The sequence below is a fragment of the Phallusia mammillata genome, chromosome 1, assembly GCF_965637545.1.
Source record: "Phallusia mammillata chromosome 1, kaPhaMamm4.hap1.1, whole genome shotgun sequence".
Classification (NCBI taxonomy): Eukaryota; Metazoa; Chordata; class Ascidiacea; order Phlebobranchia; family Ascidiidae; genus Phallusia; species Phallusia mammillata.
The window spans coordinates 9,295,340-9,315,033 of NC_137252.1; the positions used below are offsets into that span (position 1 = coordinate 9,295,340).

The 19,694-nt window shown below is 37.7% G+C and overlaps 3 protein-coding genes across 3 annotated transcripts; all 3 read right to left on the bottom strand.

Annotated features, from left to right (window-relative positions):
• Positions 1 to 792: 792 nt before the first annotated feature.
• Positions 793 to 6,266, bottom strand: LOC145231274 (sodium- and chloride-dependent GABA transporter 1-like). Its single transcript, XM_080096332.1, has 12 exons — positions 6,054 to 6,266; positions 5,861 to 5,992; positions 4,470 to 4,710; positions 4,034 to 4,166; positions 3,800 to 3,934; positions 3,640 to 3,743; positions 3,106 to 3,199; positions 2,898 to 3,041; positions 2,543 to 2,680; positions 2,001 to 2,210; positions 1,703 to 1,879; positions 793 to 1,170 (listed from the first exon to the last, which is right to left on the bottom strand). Exons 1-12 carry the CDS (start codon positions 6,214 to 6,216, stop codon positions 1,084 to 1,086), a joined length of 1,758 nt encoding a protein of 585 aa, XP_079952458.1. The 5' UTR covers positions 6,217 to 6,266; the 3' UTR covers positions 793 to 1,083.
• An 889-nt stretch (positions 6,267 to 7,155) lies between these two features.
• Positions 7,156 to 12,244, bottom strand: LOC145232995 (sodium- and chloride-dependent GABA transporter 1-like). Its single transcript, XM_080097662.1, has 12 exons — positions 12,060 to 12,244; positions 11,867 to 11,998; positions 10,889 to 11,129; positions 10,381 to 10,513; positions 10,147 to 10,281; positions 9,987 to 10,090; positions 9,469 to 9,562; positions 9,261 to 9,404; positions 8,906 to 9,043; positions 8,364 to 8,573; positions 8,066 to 8,242; positions 7,156 to 7,533 (listed from the first exon to the last, which is right to left on the bottom strand). Exons 1-12 carry the CDS (start codon positions 12,220 to 12,222, stop codon positions 7,447 to 7,449), a joined length of 1,758 nt encoding a protein of 585 aa, XP_079953788.1. The 5' UTR covers positions 12,223 to 12,244; the 3' UTR covers positions 7,156 to 7,446.
• Positions 12,245 to 15,621: 3,377 nt separating this feature from the next.
• On the bottom strand, positions 15,622 to 19,246 carry LOC145208986 (DNA-directed RNA polymerase II subunit RPB9-like). The gene is made up of 4 exons (XM_080079239.1): positions 19,069 to 19,246; positions 18,945 to 18,999; positions 18,489 to 18,637; positions 15,622 to 18,267 (listed from the first exon to the last, which is right to left on the bottom strand). Exons 1-4 carry the CDS (start codon positions 19,128 to 19,130, stop codon positions 18,150 to 18,152), a joined length of 384 nt encoding a protein of 127 aa, XP_079935365.1. The 5' UTR covers positions 19,131 to 19,246; the 3' UTR covers positions 15,622 to 18,149.
• Between the last annotated feature and the right edge of the window lie 448 nt (positions 19,247 to 19,694).

The window sequence follows — 19,694 nt, forward strand, 5'->3', positions numbered from 1 at the left end:
ATCAATTACATTATTGTTTTTTGCGGTTTCAAGGTATTGGCATCGAACCTCCGGTAACTTTTTGCATATACCTGAGCCTGTATTAAACCCAAGTTAAAAAGCAGGTCTTCAGAAGCAACAAGGTTATACAACTGCTTATGAGATGTTTTGAACACTGTTGAGTATCTACCACAGCCCTCTCAAATTATTCAAGTGATCAAGACATTTTTGTAATACCCATTTTTTTATACGCCAGTGGTTCTCAAACTTTTTCTGTTGCGACGCCTCTGGAAAAGTTTTCTGGTCTTGCGACGCACCAGCAAATAAAAGTTAGTGAGAAAACTTATTATTAAAGTTGTGTTTATTGATACAACCACAAAAAGCCACGAAACGCAACTATTCTGCGACGCCCTTGGAAAATTGAAACGACGCACCAGAGCGTCGCGACGCACAGTTTGAGAACTACTGTCATAGGCTATAGCGCATATAGACTATAAATGAAAAAAACTGGCGTATATTTATTTTAAGTACGACAAACCGTATCCTTCCTGACCGATCTAATTAAATATCTATTTCTTGCGAACATTATTCTGGAGGTCTCTCTACAAACCGTCGTCATCACATTACATTGAAATAGCAATTTTTCCTATTACTGGTCGACATTCTAAGAAATCTTACGCAGGAGGTCGAATGCTACAAAAATGCTGGAATGTGCGTGCAAAACAACGCCAGCCTGGTTTGCTATCTTATTTATGTAATTGGATAATCAAAACATCAGGCAGTTTTATGTTTCACCTGATGACCAGATCCATGCCTTTTAACGCAATAATTCAAAGCAAGTTAAATGTCTTTGAACTATGACTCAGTTGCCGCAATACAATTTTAAACAGTATTAAAATTTAAGATTCCAACCACTTAGACGTTTTGAACACTGCTGGGTATGTAACAATCCTAAACATATTGAAATCTTTGCAAGAACAGAAATGAAGCGACCAAATGCTTGACTTTTTGACGTCAAATCAAACCATCATCCCAATAAAAGAAAATCAAATAGCAAGTGAACATGTGGGATTTGTTTAGTCTATATCATCATCGTGCAATGTTTTACGAACATTCTTTCACTCTAAGGGGTAAATCTTCTTGCTCGGCGACTTGCTTGGATTCGTCTTTAAAATTTTGAGGCTGAAATAGCTGTAAGAAAATTTGGTACAAATGTTGAAAAACAAGCTTTTAGATTTACATGTAATTCACTCAATAAACAATATACGTGTGCATGCATAAGAAAAAATTGGGATGGGATGACAAATACGTTCTGCATTGTTTTTTTTACAACTTATGTCAACCTTAAATATATTTTGTCGCAAAAAATATTTATCCAGATATATGGGCTATATATATATATTGAATAATTTTTATGTGCAGAACTCCTGTTTTTCATGCAATGTAAAACCACCTTGTAATAAGAAGTAAGTTCATGGGCTCCTGGTATTAACCACCAGTTTGACTCGACTTTATAATGCAGTTGATACAGTTGATACTTAAATATACACGACGATTAATATGATGCCTAACGCCTATCCGGTTTTAGAGATTTTATTTAGTAAGAGGGCCAATTTGTTTTCATTGCGATTTTTGTAATGTTATCAAATATGGATTTCAAACGTAACTCTGCAATTCATAGCACCGACTGAAGAAGTCTACATTGCGAAGCATAGTCTTTTACCTGATAGATGTCATCTCCACTTCTGATCGTCCGTACAATTTTGTAAATCGCATATCCAGGAATAAATACGAAACACATGACACTGATCAGGTGACCCACAACTTCTGTCCACGGGGGAAACACGTATTCGTTGTATTTCAGAGGTTCAATCGTGGAAATGTAGTAGATTGATAACAGCTGTGACATTTTAATATTGAGATAATTTGACCCCATTGTGAAGTAGCGTATTTAATGCCAGTAAAGTTTTCTTTTTTTGCAACAAAAGATACCACTTAGAACTAAAGTCGAATTTTTTTACCGCAGTTATTGCAGGGCTGACAAACTTCCACGATATCTTAAGCCATAGTCTTCTTCCCCGATGATCTCCGGTCATTTTGACGATATCTTTCCAATATCGTTCGAACCCGTAGAACCACGCCACCGCCACACACTCGCAAGTTGTGATCAAGAACCAACACCAGCCAGAGTTCGCGTAGCGATTGAGAAGCTCAAATACGTAGACTCCTCCCTGCCACAGTTAGAAGAAAATATATTTAACTGCGGATTTGCATTTAAATGTTTTGCGAGTAAAAACGCTATATTTTGATGAATATGTATTGAATGATTTAATGTTTTGAATGAACGATCCATTATAATGGCGTACGGTAGGCTATTTGTAGTGTGAAAAAATCGTATCCATATTTTATTGTAAAGAATCTTTGATTTAAATTCAAATTAAACTTTAAAACATCGGGGATGTTTTCTAAGAAATTTAGGACTTCCAAGTTGGTTTATCTGCAGAAATATGTTGTCATCTCATTAAACAGTTTAGAAGTAACAAAAATACTTTCTTTCTTCTACCTGTGTAAGCATTGGTAAGCCAAGAAGCATGAGAAATGTGCAAAGTAAGGCTTGTGAAATTTCTCTTCCGTATCGATGTTGGCGTACCGTTCTAACGTTATCCATCAGTACTGCAATAATCGCCTCAAGCACGACAAACTATAAAACAGCTGAAAAGTTTCAGTGAAACTTTTTAAGTTTTCTTTGCTTTGCTTCCAGCCTATTGGTTTTTAAAAGAACCGATTTAAGCAACCTACTAGTTTATAGTTTATCGCTTGAACTCGACCAAGCCGTCAGTCCTTCCACTCTCGATTAAGCGTTTGATGTAGACCAGGCTTAAGTTGGAGACTTTCCACAAAAATCAAATACGAAATACCTGTGAATCAAATCCGAGCAATAATATTGTCACGAAGAAAAGTGCGCTCCACAACTGCGGAAACGGAAGAAGTGACAATGCTTCAGGATAAGTAACAAACACAAGACCGGGTCCAGATGTTGCCACATCATGAATAGTTGTGTTCTACAAACATATGTGCGGTTTGATCAGCAGAAAACTTTTATTGAACGAATGAATGGACATTTACTTGGTATGTTGCCATATAACCAAGGGTTGAGAACACTGCGAATCCGGCTATAAAACTTGTTAGAAAGTTTCCAACGGCTATTGCAACAGCATCTCTGACGAAAATTTGAAACAAACTATTGTGTTGGAAAGTTAAGTTCCAAGTTATTTTAGGTTCGCTGTTTTCTAAAATTGTATTGTTGCATGCCGGTATGTAAGTTAAATCATCAGAACAACGACCTTTAAGTGGATCCCAAGTGTAGGTTACTTTTGGATTCGAATTCTTGAATACAACGACCACATAAGGAACACCCATACGCCCAAACAATTTTTTGTGATGTATTTATCACCGTGTTGGTTGGTGGATAAGGTGCTATTGAAAAAGTGGTTTGACTGGACGTTAATTAAGTAAAAATACCTGTGACGCGTTTTCAGAATTTCTGAATCGATTTTGGCAAAGTCAATTTTGAACAAGTGAACTAGAACATACCGACTATAGTTGTAACTCTAAGTACCCGCGAATTTAAAACCTAAATTACTTATCATGATATATCACCTCCAAAAGTTGTGATGGTAATTGTTGTAACTTCCGAGAATAATTAATGTGCCCAATCCAGGACCATTCGTGTAGATAACTTGAGAGCAAGCTCCTACCCAAGTCTGCAGGGAAAAATGATAGTTTACACATGACAGGCGAATGCTTCAATATTGGTTACCGAAATTTCCATTAGCTTTTCGACTTGCGGTGTCAGGTAGAAATATATTCCACTCCATGCGCCCTCAAGTGTCGCACTTCGTATTGTTATAACCACGATAAGGAAAACTGGAAGTGTAGCAGTCACATAAACAATCTGTAAAACAGATGGAAAACTTATGAGCCAAATTCTATTTTCAACAACCCCAAAAAGTAAAGCTTGCGTAACCGATCGTATCTTTACAATTTTCGTTACCTTGGAGGTCCATTTGATGCCTTTAAAGGTGCACAAATAGAAGAGGACCCACATTATCACATTGTAGAGTACCAGATCCGATCTAATGCTTCCTACTTCATTGATGCTTGTGGTAAGGTTTAACACTTCACTCCTGTATAATGCAATCGGAATAAGTTGTTACAAATTACGTACTTGCCTGTTTGACATGCAAAAATAGTCAAAACCCATCCGGATAAGTCAAGATATGTTTGAGACCAATTTAACTTTGCGCACCGTTATACATTATTATCGACCTTACAGAGAGACATGTCAAATCAATTGTTTTTACTGTCGTAGGTGTGTTTTATTTTCTACATCAACTCTAATCGGTCTACTCTAAATAACAACATTAAATCATTTCGTTTGTTTTTAAATGTAATCGGGCGTTTGCTATTTATAGTCTTTTTATTCTTACTTCCAATATTCAGTGGCTGCAGATATAGTTTTATTTTTCTGCCCATGAGTGTGATTTAAACTTGAGTTTAGTTGCATTTCACCAATCGTTGTGCACGCAGCTGTGTTCCAGGGATTGTCGCATGAAGCCCAGGGGAGCTTTGCAGAAAAACTTTTGACGAAAAATTTGGTTGACCACACCAAGACGATAGGATAAATGAGCTTCATCAACAACTGAATCACCAATTGAGCGAAGGCAACACCTGCAATGCACACACATTCTAAAAATGAAGCTAAAGCTATTCTTGGAGCGAGCGACACTTTTTCAAGTATGTTACCAGTGGTGGGATTCAAATTTTTTGTCGGGTTCTATCACAAAAGTCATATTTTTCAGCCGGTTCTGTTTACAAAAAGTCCATTGACAGTAACCAGTAATGCTAACCGGTTCGCTGATAGAACCAGTGCGAGCCAGCTGAATCCCACCACCGTATGTTACTGTATAGGGTAACCACCAAAGCAGTTCGTAATATCCATAGCGTACCATGTCGCCTAAAGCGCCGAATCCATAACATGGAATATAATACAACAGCATAAAGCCCCGGGATTACCCAGAATTCGACAGTTTCAAGCGCCTAAAAGTAGACGGATCGGGTGGTATAAAACAAACCAAAAGCACACAAATCAGTATAGCGGTCTCGTCATCACAAAAATAATGGATCCTATAGTACTTTAAGAGAAAATATTATCTATTATTTTGGAATTGGTAATAGCGACTTTTTTCCGACACAAGTGATACTACTTCAATAAAGGAAGCATAACTTATTACCGGCTTCCCTTTCTTTGAGTGGATCACACTTTGATGAAACGCGGTAATTGACACTCATTAAACAATATGGACAACAACACCCTTTGGAATTTTAGAAAACCCAAAATATTTTTACTAGAGCGTTTGTACAGTAAAGTTCGCTTAAACCAAGCTGCAACTACAATGCTCAATGTCAGCGAAAAAAGTTTTTGCATGTAGTAGCAACTTCGTTACGTGAAAATTAAGCAAAAATTACTAAATTACAAGTCGCACAGTAAACTGCTTCTGTTGTTTGGTTGAAGCTCAACGGGTCATCTGTTAAGAATTTTATATTTGATAGTGGCATCCCGAGTCCGAATCAATTTTTGTCTCATGGCTTGACGAGTCAAGTCAAGTCTTTTCATTGCTGAGACTCAAGTCAAGTCAAGTCAAGTATTTAAAAAAGGTGACTTTAGTCGGACACGAGTCGAGTTACTAAATCAAATCTCCCAATCACTGCATACACGTAACAATTAATGCCATGGATTCCTCTTACTTACGTCGTGTTTTGCACCGTATTCGCTTGAGCATCAATCTCGGATATAGCTACAAGTTTTTGTCATAATTACCTTTGAAAATAGGGACTTCTGACCAGCTTTTAACCAGTCCCCTCCGCAACTTCTGGCCCAGAGAAATTTCGAGGACGATTAGAGGAACAGCAATCACTGCACCGAATACCAGGTATGCGACAAGAAATGCACCTATGAAAGCATTTCAATGCTAGTACAAGCTCTCTGCATGATAACTGTTATTTTGTCTTACCTCCTCCATATTTGAAACACATGTACGGAAATCTCCAAACGTTTCCTAACCCAATAGCGTATCCCAACGCAGCAAATATAAAGTCCCACGATTTCTTCCATTCTGGTCGCGGCTTCTTTTGGTCAATAGATCGTTGTTTATTACATTTATCCGATGAATACATGATAAAATTTATACGCCTCTCACGCGTAAAGTCTAAAACCAATTGACTGATCCGCCTATAGTACAATTCATTTTAACTTTGCTTGAGCTTGACAGTTCCTTCTTGTCCAAACTCGTAACGTTAGTCTTTAAGCTTTTATTCACTGCTATCAATTACATTATTGTTTTTTGCGGTTTCAAGGTATTGGCATCGAACCTCCGGTAACTTTTTGCATATACCTGAGCCTGTATTAAACCCAAGTTAAAAAGCAGGTCTTCAGAAGCAACAAGGTTATACAACTGCTTATGAGATGTTTTGAACACTGTTGAGTATCTACCACAGCCCTCTCAAATTATTCAAGTGATCAAGACATTTTTGTAATACCCATTTTTTTATACGCCAGTGGTTCTCAAACTTTTTCTGTTGCGACGCCTCTGGAAAAGTTTTCTGGTCTTGCGACGCACCAGCAAATAAAAGTTAGTGAGAAAACTTATTATTAAAGTTGTGTTTATTGATACAACCACAAAAAGCCACGAAACGCAACTATTCTGCGACGCCCTTGGAAAATTGAAACGACGCACCAGAGCGTCGCGACGCACAGTTTGAGAACTACTGTCATAGGCTATAGCGCATATAGACTATAAATGAAAAAAACTGGCGTATATTTATTTTAAGTACGACAAACCGTATCCTTCCTGACCGATCTAATTAAATATCTATTTCTTGCGAACATTATTCTGGAGGTCTCTCTACAAACCGTCGTCATCACATTACATTGAAATAGCAATTTTTCCTATTACTGGTCGACATTCTAAGAAATCTTACGCAGGAGGTCGAATGCTACAAAAATGCTGGAATGTGCGTGCAAAACAACGCCAGCCTGGTTTGCTATCTTATTTATGTAATTGGATAATCAAAACATCAGGCAGTTTTATGTTTCACCTGATGACCAGATCCATGCCTTTTAACGCAATAATTCAAAGCAAGTTAAATGTCTTTGAACTATGACTCAGTTGCCGCAATACAATTTTAAACAGTATTAAAATTTAAGATTCCAACCACTTAGACGTTTTGAACACTGCTGGGTATGTAACAATCCTAAACATATTGAAATCTTTGCAAGAACAGAAATGAAGCGACCAAATGCTTGACTTTTTGACGTCAAATCAAACCATCATCCCAATAAAAGAAAATCAAATAGCAAGTGAACATGTGGGATTTGTTTAGTCTATATCATCATCGTGCAATGTTTTACGAACATTCTTTCACTCTAAGGGGTAAATCTTCTTGCTCGGCGACTTGCTTGGATTCGTCTTTAAAATTTTGAGGCTGAAATAGCTGTAAGAAAATTTGGTACAAATGTTGAAAAACAAGCTTTTAGATTTACATGTAATTCACTCAATAAACAATATACGTGTGCATGCATAAGAAAAAATTGGGATGGGATGACAAATACGTTCTGCATTGTTTTTTTTACAACTTATGTCAACCTTAAATATATTTTGTCGCAAAAAATATTTATCCAGATATATGGGCTATATATATATATTGAATAATTTTTATGTGCAGAACTCCTGTTTTTCATGCAATGTAAAACCACCTTGTAATAAGAAGTAAGTTCATGGGCTCCTGGTATTAACCACCAGTTTGACTCGACTTTATAATGCAGTTGATACAGTTGATACTTAAATATACACGACGATTAATATGATGCCTAACGCCTATCCGGTTTTAGAGATTTTATTTAGTAAGAGGGCCAATTTGTTTTCATTGCGATTTTTGTAATGTTATCAAATATGGATTTCAAACGTAACTCTGCAATTCATAGCACCGACTGAAGAAGTCTACATTGCGAAGCATAGTCTTTTACCTGATAGATGTCATCTCCACTTCTGATCGTCCGTACAATTTTGTAAATCGCATATCCAGGAATAAATACGAAACACATGACACTGATCAGGTGACCCACAACTTCTGTCCACGGGGGAAACACGTATTCGTTGTATTTCAGAGGTTCAATCGTGGAAATGTAGTAGATTGATAACAGCTGTGACATTTTAATATTGAGATAATTTGACCCCATTGTGAAGTAGCGTATTTAATGCCAGGAAAGTTTTCTTTTTTTGCAACAAAATATACCACTTAGAACTAAAGTCGAATTTTTTTACCGCAGTTATTGCAGGGCTGACAAACTTCCACGATATCTTAAGCCATAGTCTTCTTCCCCGATGATCTCCGGTCATTTTGACGATATCTTTCCAATATCGTTCGAACCCGTAGAACCACGCCACCGCCACACACTCGCAAGTTGTGATCAAGAACCAACACCAGCCAGAGTTCGCGTAGCGATTGAGAAGCTCAAATACGTAGACTCCTCCCTGACACAGTTAGAAGGAAATCCATTTAACTGCGGATTTGCATTTAAATGTTTTGCGAGTAAAAACGCTATATTTTGATGAATATGTATTGAATGATTTAATGTTTTGAATGAGCGATCCATTATAATGGCGTACGGTAGGCTATTTGTAGTGTGAAAAAATCTTATCCATATTTTATTGTAAAGAATCTTTGATTTAAATTCAAATTAAACTTTAAAACATCGGGGATGTTTTCTAAGAAATTTAGGACTTCCAAGTTGGTTTATCTGCAGAAATATGTTGTCATCTCATTAAACAGTTTAGAAGTAACAAAAATACTTTCTTTCTTCTACCTGTGTAAGCATTGGTAAGCCAAGAAGCATGAGAAATGTGCAAAATAAGGCTTGTGAAATCTCTCTTCCGTATCGATGTTGGCGTACCGTTCTAACGTTATCCATCAGTACTGCAATAATCGCCTCAAGCACGACAAACTATAAAACAGCTGAAAAGTTTCAGTGAAACTTTTTAAGTTTTCTTTGCTTTGCTTCCAGCCTGTTGGTTCTTAAAAGAACCGATTTAAACAACCTACTAGTTTATAGTTTATCGCTTGAACTCGACCAAGCCGTCAGTCATTCAACTCTCGATTAAGCGTTTGATGTGGACCAGGCTTAAGTTGGAGACTTTCCACAAAAATCAAATACGAAATACCTGTGAATCAAATCCGAGCAATAATAGTGTCAGGAAGAAAAGTGCGCTCCACAACTGGGGAAACGGAAGAAGTGACAATGCTTCAGGATAAGTAACAAACACAAGACCGGGTCCAGATGTTGCCACATCATGAATAGTTGTGTTCTACAAACAGATGTGCGGTTTGATCAGCAGAAAACTTTTATTGAACGAATGAATGGACACTTACTTGGTATGTTGCCATATAACCAAGGGTTGAGAACACTGCGAATCCGGCTATAAAACTTGTTAGAAAGTTTCCAACGGCTATTGCAACAGCATCTCTGACGATAATTTGAAACAAACTATTGTGTTGGAAAGTTAAGTTCCAAGTCATTTTAGGTTCGCTGTTTTCTAAAATTGTATTGTTGCATGCCGGTATGTAAGTTAAATCATCAGAACAACGACCTTTAAGTGTAGGTTACTTATGGATTCGAATTCTTGAATACAACGACCACATAAGGAACACCCATACGCCCAAACAATTTTTTGTGATGTATTTATCACCGTGTTGGTTGATGGATAAGGTGCTGTTGAAAAAGTGGTTTGACTGGACGTTAATTAAGTAAAAATACCTGTGACGCGTTTTCAGAATTTCTGAATCGATTTTGGCAAAGTCAATTTTGAACAAGTGAACTAGAACATACCGACTATAGTTGTAACTCTAAGTACCCGCGAATTTAAAACCTACTTATCATGCTATATCACCTCCAAAAGTTGTGATGGTAATTGTTGTAACTTCCGAGAATAATTAATGTGCCCAATCCAGGACCATTCGTGTAGATAACTTGAGAGCAAGCTCCTACCCAAGTCTGCAGGGAAAAATGATAGTTTATACATGACAGGCGAATGCTTCAATATTGGTTACCGAAATTTCCATTAGCTTTTCGACTTGCGGTGTCAGGTAGAAATATATTCCACTCCATGCGCCCTCAAGTGTCGCACTTCGTATTGTTATAACCACGATAAGGAAAACTGGAAGTGTAGCAGTCACATAAACAATCTGTAAAACAGATGGAAAACTTATGAGCCAAATTCTATTTTCAACAACCCCAAAAAGTAAAGCTTGCGTAACCGATCGTAACTTTACAATTTTCGTTACCTTTGAGGTCCATTTGATGCCTTTAAAGGTGCACAAATAGAAGAGGACCCACATTATCACATTGTAGAGTACCAGATCCGATCTCATGCTTCCTACTTCATTGATGTTTGTGGTAAGGTTTAACACCTCACTTCTGCATGATGCAATACGACATAAGCTGTTGCAAATTAATTGCGTACTTGCCTGTTTGACATGCAAATAGACTCCATAAAACCCACTCTGGGTAAGTCAAGATATGTATGAGACCAATCATTCATTCCTTGTTTAGTACTAAAAATGTCATTAAATCGGCGAAATCGATATTATATACTATTACAATACAAACGAAAACACAGACTGATTAAATTATTATTGTCCTTGCCTAAAGACCTTAATTACTGGCAGAGTAACGTGACAGATCAACTACGTTTTATTTTCTGCATCGAAAAAACAACAGAAATTACAGTTTTTACAATGAAATCATTTCGTTTCTTTCTAAATTCATCATTGGGTTTCTTTTTACTCTTACCTCCAATATTCAGTGGCTGCTGATATTGTTTTGTTTTTCTGTCCATAAGTGTAATTTGAACTCGAGTTCTGCTGCATTACACCAATCGTTGTGCACGCAGCTGTGTTCCAGGGATTGTCGCATGAAGCCCAGGGAAGGTTTGCAGAAAAACTTTTGACAAAAAATTTGGTTGACCACACCAAGACGATAGGATAAATGAGCTTCATCAACACCTGAATCATCAATTGAGCGAAGGCAATACCTGTAATGCACACTTGCAAATAATGCAAATAATGTTTGAAGATTTTTTTCCTAAAGGGAGCGACCCTTTCAAAGTATGTTTCCCCATCTATCGCTAAAAGCAATTCATAAATTACATAAGCAGTATAGTGGTCTTGTAGGAATATGTTTGGTTCTGAGGTTTGATGTTCCAAAATCCGATTGCAAGCACAAAGCTTTGGTTGGTTGTGTTTGTGCGGTTGACAACAACGGTAATGCAATTAAAACGTGGCTTGACGTAGTGTGATTCATACGCCCAACCGAAGTCGAATCGAATAGAATAATGGCAAGGGCTGGGGCGAAGCCCAGTCAATTCTGCCCTGTGCCTTGTGCCCAACCGAAGTTGCAAGACACGGTATATAAACACATATCAAAACAACGTCATTAAACTGTGTTCAAAACATCAATTAGTAATTATATGGGATGTACCTCTGCGGTCTCACGCAATCAAACACTTGAAGTATATAAATCACGTAATGGGAAAACTTACAAGTCACGTCCGCTCTTACTCATGACGTCAATACGAATATTAGGTCATTTACGTTACAGTCTTATCATTACAACAATGTTAAAAACTTAGTTTCTAACGTTTCTTTTCTAAAGCTAAAACAGCTGTGCATTTAGAAAACTTTTGAGATGTGAGTTCTCACTTTAATAGCTATTCCAAATGCTTGACGGTTCCCTTTACTTTGTTTAGCTACAAGTTTTTGTCATAGTTACCTTTGAAAATAGGAACTTCTGACCAGCTTTTAACGAGCCCACTTCGCAACTTCTGACCCAGAGAAATTTCGAGAACAATCAGGGGAACGGCAACCAATGCACCGAATACCAGGTATGCGACAAGAAATGCGCCTGTGCAAAAACTTCAACCATAATACAGTCTCTCAGCGTGCTAACTATTTTTTTAACTTACCTCCTCCATATTTGAAACACATGTACGGAAATCTCCAAACGTTTCCTAAACCAATGGCGTATCCCAATGCAGCAAACATGAAGTCCCATGGTTTATTCCATTCTGGTCGCGGTTGGTTATCGACAGTAGATCGTTGTTTGTTACATATATCAGATGAATACATGATAAAATTTATACTCCTCTCGCTTAAAATCTGAAACCATTTGACAGACCAGCCTAAATACCATTGCTTTTAACTCTATAAGCTTTATCAAGCCTCTATTGACTGCCCCATTTTTGCCACGCCCCTCAAGTTGTTTGACTGCGTCAACACATTTTTTCAATGCACATTGCTAGTTCAATTAAAATTAACCCGTTGTTTTGTGTTAAGGGCAGAAATGTCAAAACTGGCTCACGAAACCGTACCCGTTCTGCATGACCGATCTCATTAATAACCCAATGCTTGCAAACATTCTGCAGGTCTCTCAACAACAAACTATCGACGCCAGATTACACTGAAACCGCAGTTTTTCCTAATACTGGTTGACATTCCACGAAACCTTGTACAGTTGACCGGAGGCTTTAACAATGCGCCCGACTGGTTTTTATATCTGGTTTATGTATGATGATAGAATCAAATCAACCAGGGTGTGTTACACCTAATGGTCAGATCCATGACTTTTAACGCGATAATTTAAAACAAAGTAAATGTCTTTGTACTCTGACTCCGGCTATATGCCTAAATGTATTGCCGCAGTACTATTCCCAATTAAAATCTAAACTGTTTCTAAACTGTTTTCGTTGTCTTTTTATTTAAGCTAAACCTTGAAAGGCGCAAAACATGTTTTCGTTTTTGCGGCTGTTAAAGCGTTTCTTTTTACCAACGGTCTTAATATATGTATAGATTACAAATTCTTCCAGATCAAGCGACATTTACTTTGAAAAATAATGAGATTGCTATAACCTGACAGGCTCAACTGTTTTGTTATGGCTTCTGCACATTTGTGTGTTGGCATAAGTATTAGCTTGTTGCATTAGCTTCAAAACTAATTGATACAAACAACAAATGTTGCATAAACAGTATTTTCATCATTCATCAAATCGACAACTATGAAAACATCTTTCACTTGAGGACATCCTGTCTGTATTGTGATGATATACAGCGACGAGTAAGTTACCGAGGATATAAAGCAACCTTGGTAAAGCAATATTTTATTATAATTAAATCTCTGGACTAACATAAAGTGCTTATTTAAATTTCAACAATCTAGCAGGGTTGGGTAACGAGTCCTATCAGTCGAGTCCCAAGCCGAGTCAAGTCAAATGAGCTTCGAGTCTCAAGTCGAGTCAAGTCATTAGCGGTTCGAGTCAAGGCAAGTCCCAAGAAGTTTTTGCAAGGAAAGGTTAAAGGATTAGATTGTTAATCTATTTGAAAATTCATCGCGACTTTTTTACCTTAAAAAAAAGTTAAAAAACGGACAACGCTTTATTACAGAGAACATATCCCATCAACGTCCCTTTCTTAGAGTAGGGTCAACTTTAATAAAACACGTTAATTGACACTCATTAAACAGCGTGGAAAAGAAGGTCAATCTGTTCAAAGGAGTTTTTTGAAACCTAAAATTCATATTTTACTGCATGCGCTAGAGCGTTTGTTCAGTAATATAAGCGCTTAAAAGCGAATACTTGATCTTGACATGTGCTGTATTCGATTACCTTAACCCAAGCAATAAGTACAAAACTTAATGCCAGCGTAAGAAAGTTTGTGCATGTAGCAGCGACTTCGCTACGTTAAAATTAAGCAAAAATAACTTCGCATCGCACAGTAAATTGCTGCTGTTGTTTGGTTGAAACCAACTAAACAGGTTATCCATTATTTCCGTTTTGTTGGTGAAATAACGAGTCCGAGTCCGAGTCGAGTCTCTACTAAGACGAGTCCAAGTCAAGTATTTTAAAAAGGTGACTCGAGTCGGACTCGAGTCGAATCACTGACTCGAGTCTCCCCATCACTGCAATAAAACAATATGTGAGACGAAAAACGATTGCCGCTACGGCCTTAACCCACAAACTTTGTATTCGATGTCTTATTGTCTGTACAAAAAAAAACTAAATAGGCTAAGCGAAAAAAATCCTTACAAGTGCTTGAACATTTCGGCAAAAACAAACGAATGTTTCTCAGACTTAGATCAACTGTGTTCAACTCTGGTAAAATCTGGTGAGAACGTGCCTCCCATCATGCGCAGTAGTTCATTGCTCCTGCCTGTAAGCTTTAATTTTACTCTTCAGTGCACAGTGATTCAGGCGTAAAAGTGGTTATGAGGTTGGGTGAGCTCACATATGGTAAGAACCATGCTTTCCCCTTTTTCAAATCATCAGACAAATTACCTAAAAATTTGAGATTTGGCAACTGTGCCATCAAAAACAAAAAAGTTCATGAGATCTGCTGACGGAGGGCTTTCAGTGTGCCCAAGGTGTTACATCGCCATTGTACATATTATTATGTTTTTTTATGTTTCCCGCCAGTAGCCTTAACTCTCTTGTATGGCGCAATGTTGTGCAACCTGGGGACATTGGTAGAGCTACTAACACCATACGTTTCGCCTGATCCAAAAGTGCTTAATTTTCAAAACGGTATATCTCAAAAAATGCTCACGGTTTGGGCTATTAGGGTTGGGGTAAGGTATTAGCACTTAAAATTCAATAAAACTAACCCAAAATTAGTTACTAATGTAAAAGTTTCATGTAGATATTTCCCAACCCAACCCATTTATAGCCGCTAAATAAATAATTCAGCTTTTTACGCCACCTATCGAAAATTAAGCACTTTTGGATCAGGCGAAACGTATGGTGTTAGTAGCTCTACCGGGGACATTAGCTATCACACAATCGGTGCTTATGATGTCACAACCTTGGCATTGTTTTACTGAAGTCACGACTTGTAAGCGTGGCTGTGGCTGCCTCGTGTTTATTAGCGACTGGATGTTATAGAGCAGTGGTTCCCAACCTTTTTTTTATCGCGACCCAAATACTTCCCAAAATTTCGTTGTGTGGTTTCTCGCGACCAATAGAAACACATTCTTACTATTTGGGTTGTATTTCTGTTTGCAAATCAGGAAAGCTTTTCGAAAATTACTGCGCCAGTTTGAAAAATCAAACAATATTCGATTTTTTCGACCAACTTAGAGCTGGTTCAAAGCATTATGAGCCAGACAACGCTTAGCAGTGATCTCACACAAACATTATGACGTCACAAACAGAATTAACCACCATCAAGGCACATTGTCATGAAATTGTTATTGGGCAACAGTTTACAGCAGTGGTTCTCAAACTCGGTTTTCGGGGCCGCATGCGGCTCCCAACTACTTATTTTGCGGCTCGCACCAGACCTCAGAAAACCACCAAACATTGCTATTTTAGCTTTCAAAGTAATAATCTTTATTGATTTTCTCAAGGTTTCGTTTTTTGTGGCTCTCTACACACTTAAAAAAATACCATTTGGACCCGACAATAAAAAAGTTTGAGAACCACTGGTTTACAGTGTAAACTTTACACCATGGGGAAATAATAAAATAACGCTACGAAACAAAGTTAAAAAGATGCTTTTATTGTCACAAAAACAGGCGACCCAACAGAATTTTCAGGCGACCCAACTTTGGGTCGCGACCCATAGGTTGGGACACGCTGTTATAGAGGCAGCATGCTTTATTTAATTGACTGGTTATGTTTGTTTCTTTGGTAAACGAATAGTGAGTTTGTGCTAACTGAATTGTGGCCGGTCGTCCAATGTGTAATTTGTGCATTTCTGGCCCACGGATCCAGTGATGGGGAGACTCGAGTCAGTGACTCGACTCGAGTCACTTTTTTAAAAGACTCGACTTGACTCGAGTCTCAGTTGTGAAGAGACTCGACTTGACTTGGACTCGTCTTAGTAGAGACTCGACTCGGACTCGGACTCGTTATTTCACCAACAAAACGGAAATAATGGATAACCTGTTCAGTTGACTTCAACCAAACAACAGCAGCAATTCACTGTGCCATGCGAAGTTATTTCTGCTTAATTTTAACGTAACGAAGTCGCTACTACATTTTGCTAAACTTTCTTACGCTGGCATTAAGCGTTGCACTTATTGCTTGGGTTTTAAGGTAATCGAATGCAGTTCATGCCAAGGCCAAGTATTCGCTTTTAAGTGCTTATATTACTGAACAAACGCTCTAGTCTAGCGCATGCGGTAAAATATGATTTTTTGGTTTTCAAAAACTCCTTTGAACAGGATGACGTTCTTTTTCACACTGTTTAATGAGTGTCAATTAATGTGTTTCATTAAAGTTGACCCTACTCTAAGAAAGGGACGTTGATGGGATTTGTTCATTGCATAATGAAGCGGTGTCCGTTTTAAGTTAAAAAGTCGCGATGAACCATTCAAATGCTGGATTAACTATCTAAACCTTTTTGCAAAAACTTTTTGTGACTTTCCTGGACTCGAACTGCTAATGACTTGACTCGACTTGAGACTCGAACCGCTAATGACTCGACTTGACTTGGGACTCGGACCCCTACTGACTTGACTTGAGACTCGACTGATAGGACTCGTTACCCAACCCTGCACGGATCCCACCGTCGTCAGCCAACTTGCTGTTGCTGTAAATAACTGTATTATTCCGGTAAGCTTTGTTGCTTAAAGACAAGTGCCCCCTCTTGCCCCTACGTGCCGGCGCCCATGGGTGCCTGAAATTTGATGAAACGTCTAACGCAACTCTTGTTCATACGGGACAAATTGCACCGTCCATGTCGTGCAAATCCCCTTTGGAACAATGTTTTCCAACATTAATACCAAGAAATCAAGATTCCAGTGTCTGGCATAAAACTACATCGGAGTTATATTGGAACTTTAGTATTCACGGTTTTGATTACATGTTGCATAAACAGCAAATGCAGTAGCAACTAGGGACGACCAAAACTGCAAAAGTTCTGTTTGGTTGAGCACCGAGCATCTCACGTTTATGCTCGGTGTATCGTGACATCACAAACATTTACAATCCTACGCTCGTTTTGAATCTTTTTAAGGTCTCTTACGTCACCATGGTGCGTCACCATTGCAGTGGTAAATTAATCTGTACGGGCCACAGAAGTACGCGTTTTTTACCATCTAACGCATTACAAATTAAACAGTCATTTTTGTTCTTGGACAACATTTCGAACACAAGTTTCGTATGTTAGTGGGGTATGCAAATTTAAAGCTCGGGTTTGTTCAACCGCTCGGTCGAGCACCGAGCTTCATAAACAACGATGATCGGTAGCGAATACTCGGATTCTGGCTCGGCTCTGCCCATCCTGGTAGTAACACAGTATATTGCTTTCAACATAACTAATACCAACATCGCTTACTTATCCTCACAGGCATTCGATTTAACACAGCTTTAATAGTCGAAAAAAGAAACGTTTCGACGGTACAGATATTGTATCTAGGTTGGTGTTTCTCAAACTTTTGGAGCATGCGGCGTATTAAAGAACTAAAATTTCCTTCCGCGGCACACAGCTTGAGAATCAGTGATCTAGGTTTGCAGTTTGCACTGGAAACAAACATTATCAAACATTTGCGAAACGACACTATTAACTAAGCCTGTAACTAGGCTGCATAACTTAATCGATTTCACAACGGTACCCAATTTGCTAACAAACTTGCGGCAACCCAATCATACAAACTGTAACGAATTCGTGGTTAACCATTCGAATATAAATTCGATTCTCTGCCTTGCTGCGTAGTTAAGACAAACGAAAAACTTTATGATCGCAAGTCAGTCAGCACCAAACCAGGGAATATTTTTTTCACATTCAAACTTCCGTGTTTTTTCATACTTTCTTGACTTCTCTTTTACTGCTGAAAATGGTAAAAATGGCAGGTAACATGCTTAATACCTTTATACTGACAAACAAGGCATTTAATATTGTGGACATCACTGGCCAAAAATTAAAATGAAAAGGTACAAATGCTTTTAGATGTCACCCTTCGACAAGATTTTCCATCAAACAGATACTGTAAATAGTTTACACAATATCTCTCTCGCACTTGGGCCAATTGTCCAGTAAAGGTTTATGGTACTGGGAGTTCACTAAAGTTGTGTCCATCTATGTCCACACTGTGGGTTAGTGCATACAAAGTAAAGCCTCATTCCCTCATCAGCTTTTGTTGATTGAGATTGGAAAAATACAGCCTCTTTGTGGTGGCACCTGGAAATTGTAATGTTTGTTGATTAAGAAGAAAATTATGACTTAAATTTCAACGTAGAAAACACTAAATCAGTCACTTATTTTATTGTTTTAAAAGACAGATGCATTTCCTTTTTTTAGCATTGACAGTGTACAAAAAGCATATATGTAGTAATGGGATAAAACCAAGATTTACTACAAGATGTAAAAAGTATTTGTATTTCTTGTAAAAAATGGCATACATTGGACAGGAATGGTCTTTAGTCCTTGGAAGAGTCGGATCTTGTGCAACATCAGCAATAATCTGTGTAAGTTCGTCAACTTCATGGACAATCTTATTTACATAGATGCACATATTGTCAGCTTCCATTTGAAAATCACAATTTCTACACTGAAATAGAAGTCACCAAAAGGATTATTTGGTGTAACAAAAAACATTGCATGGGCACTTAAACTAATGTAAACTATCAAATACATTATCCAAGCAAATATATTCTAAAACAGGTGCCTCACAAAATTTGTATCAAAAATCAAAATTTCAAAGATGATTGACTTAATGTTTTTCATGAACGTAACAGCATTTCTAACATTATTTCCACTCGTTTATATACCATAACCTACTACCAACCACACAAAAACATTCTTGTCAGAAAGTGTACTTTGTATTTTTTTTTACATACACACAGAAGTTAACTTACAGAGTAAAGCAGAATCTTGTTTTGCTTGTCTTCTTTGGGATAAAGCATGTTGTTGCTGTTGTCAATTATAACATTTTTAAACATCGCAAAGTTTGTTAAAGAACAAATAATAACAAGCACTTACCATTCTTGGCAAAATTTAATTCCAACAAAACCAGGGCCTCCAGTAGCTGCACCAACTTCCATTTTTGTTGATACTATTTCTGCCAAAGAGCACAAACCAATACCAATGCTCAAACAAACGATTTACAATCAACCAACAGTCCAGTCCAACACCACAACACGATCTCAGATAAAAGGGAAAGTACCGATCTTTGAGAAGAAGTAAATCGAATGAGGGGAGCGTGTCTTTCGTCAATTTTATTATTATTCATAAAGTTTGACAATGTAGTTTTGTCTCAGGTTACTGTCGTATGTCGCTATGTTTTACGATATATATTTCATACATAACAAGCGTTTTGTTTTGTCGGTGGGACATATTTTGTTTTACACATATTCAAATAATCCGGCGATTTCATGGTTCAGCGGTGTTGTGACCCCAGCCTTTGTGAGAGCATTCATAAACTTTCATCTTGTTGCGGAAATGGTGTTTAGTTTACAGGTGCATTTTCTGTGGTGTTTGCATTGCAACTATGTCAAATGTTTTCAGACCAATAGCTTTGTAAGACGTGTTTGCTTAAGCAGTACCCTTTAGGCATTTGGTTTACAAACTGTTTAGAAAGTCATGGCATTGAAGGAATAATCTGTTCA

What these genes read in the sequence shown, in the direction of transcription:
- LOC145231274 (XM_080096332.1), bottom strand. Translation starts at nt 6,216, where the DNA reads ATGTATTCATCGGATAAATGTAATAAACAACGATCTATTGACCAAAAG. An exon ending in AAAAGCTAATGGAAATTTCG is followed by an intron (nt 3,744 to 3,799) that starts GTAACCAATATT and finishes TTTTCCCTGCAG; the next exon opens with ACTTGGGTAGGAGCTTGCTC. An exon ending in TACCATCACAACTTTTGGAG is followed by an intron (nt 3,200 to 3,639) that starts GTGATATATCAT and finishes AATTTTCGTCAG; the next exon opens with AGATGCTGTTGCAATAGCCG.
- LOC145232995 (XM_080097662.1), bottom strand. Translation starts at nt 12,222, where the DNA reads ATGTATTCATCTGATATATGTAACAAACAACGATCTACTGTCGATAAC. An exon ending in AAAAGCTAATGGAAATTTCG is followed by an intron (nt 10,091 to 10,146) that starts GTAACCAATATT and finishes TTTTCCCTGCAG; the next exon opens with ACTTGGGTAGGAGCTTGCTC. An exon ending in TACCATCACAACTTTTGGAG is followed by an intron (nt 9,563 to 9,986) that starts GTGATATAGCAT and finishes AATTATCGTCAG; the next exon opens with AGATGCTGTTGCAATAGCCG.
- LOC145208986 (XM_080079239.1), bottom strand. Translation starts at nt 19,130, where the DNA reads ATGGAAGTTGGTGCAGCTACTGGAGGCCCTGGTTTTGTTGGAATTAAA. An exon ending in ATTAAATTTTGCCAAGAATG is followed by an intron (nt 19,000 to 19,068) that starts GTAAGTGCTTGT and finishes AATTGACAACAG; the next exon opens with CAACAACATGCTTTATCCCA. An exon ending in ACAAGATTCTGCTTTACTCT is followed by an intron (nt 18,638 to 18,944) that starts GTAAGTTAACTT and finishes CTTCTATTTCAG; the next exon opens with TGTAGAAATTGTGATTTTCA.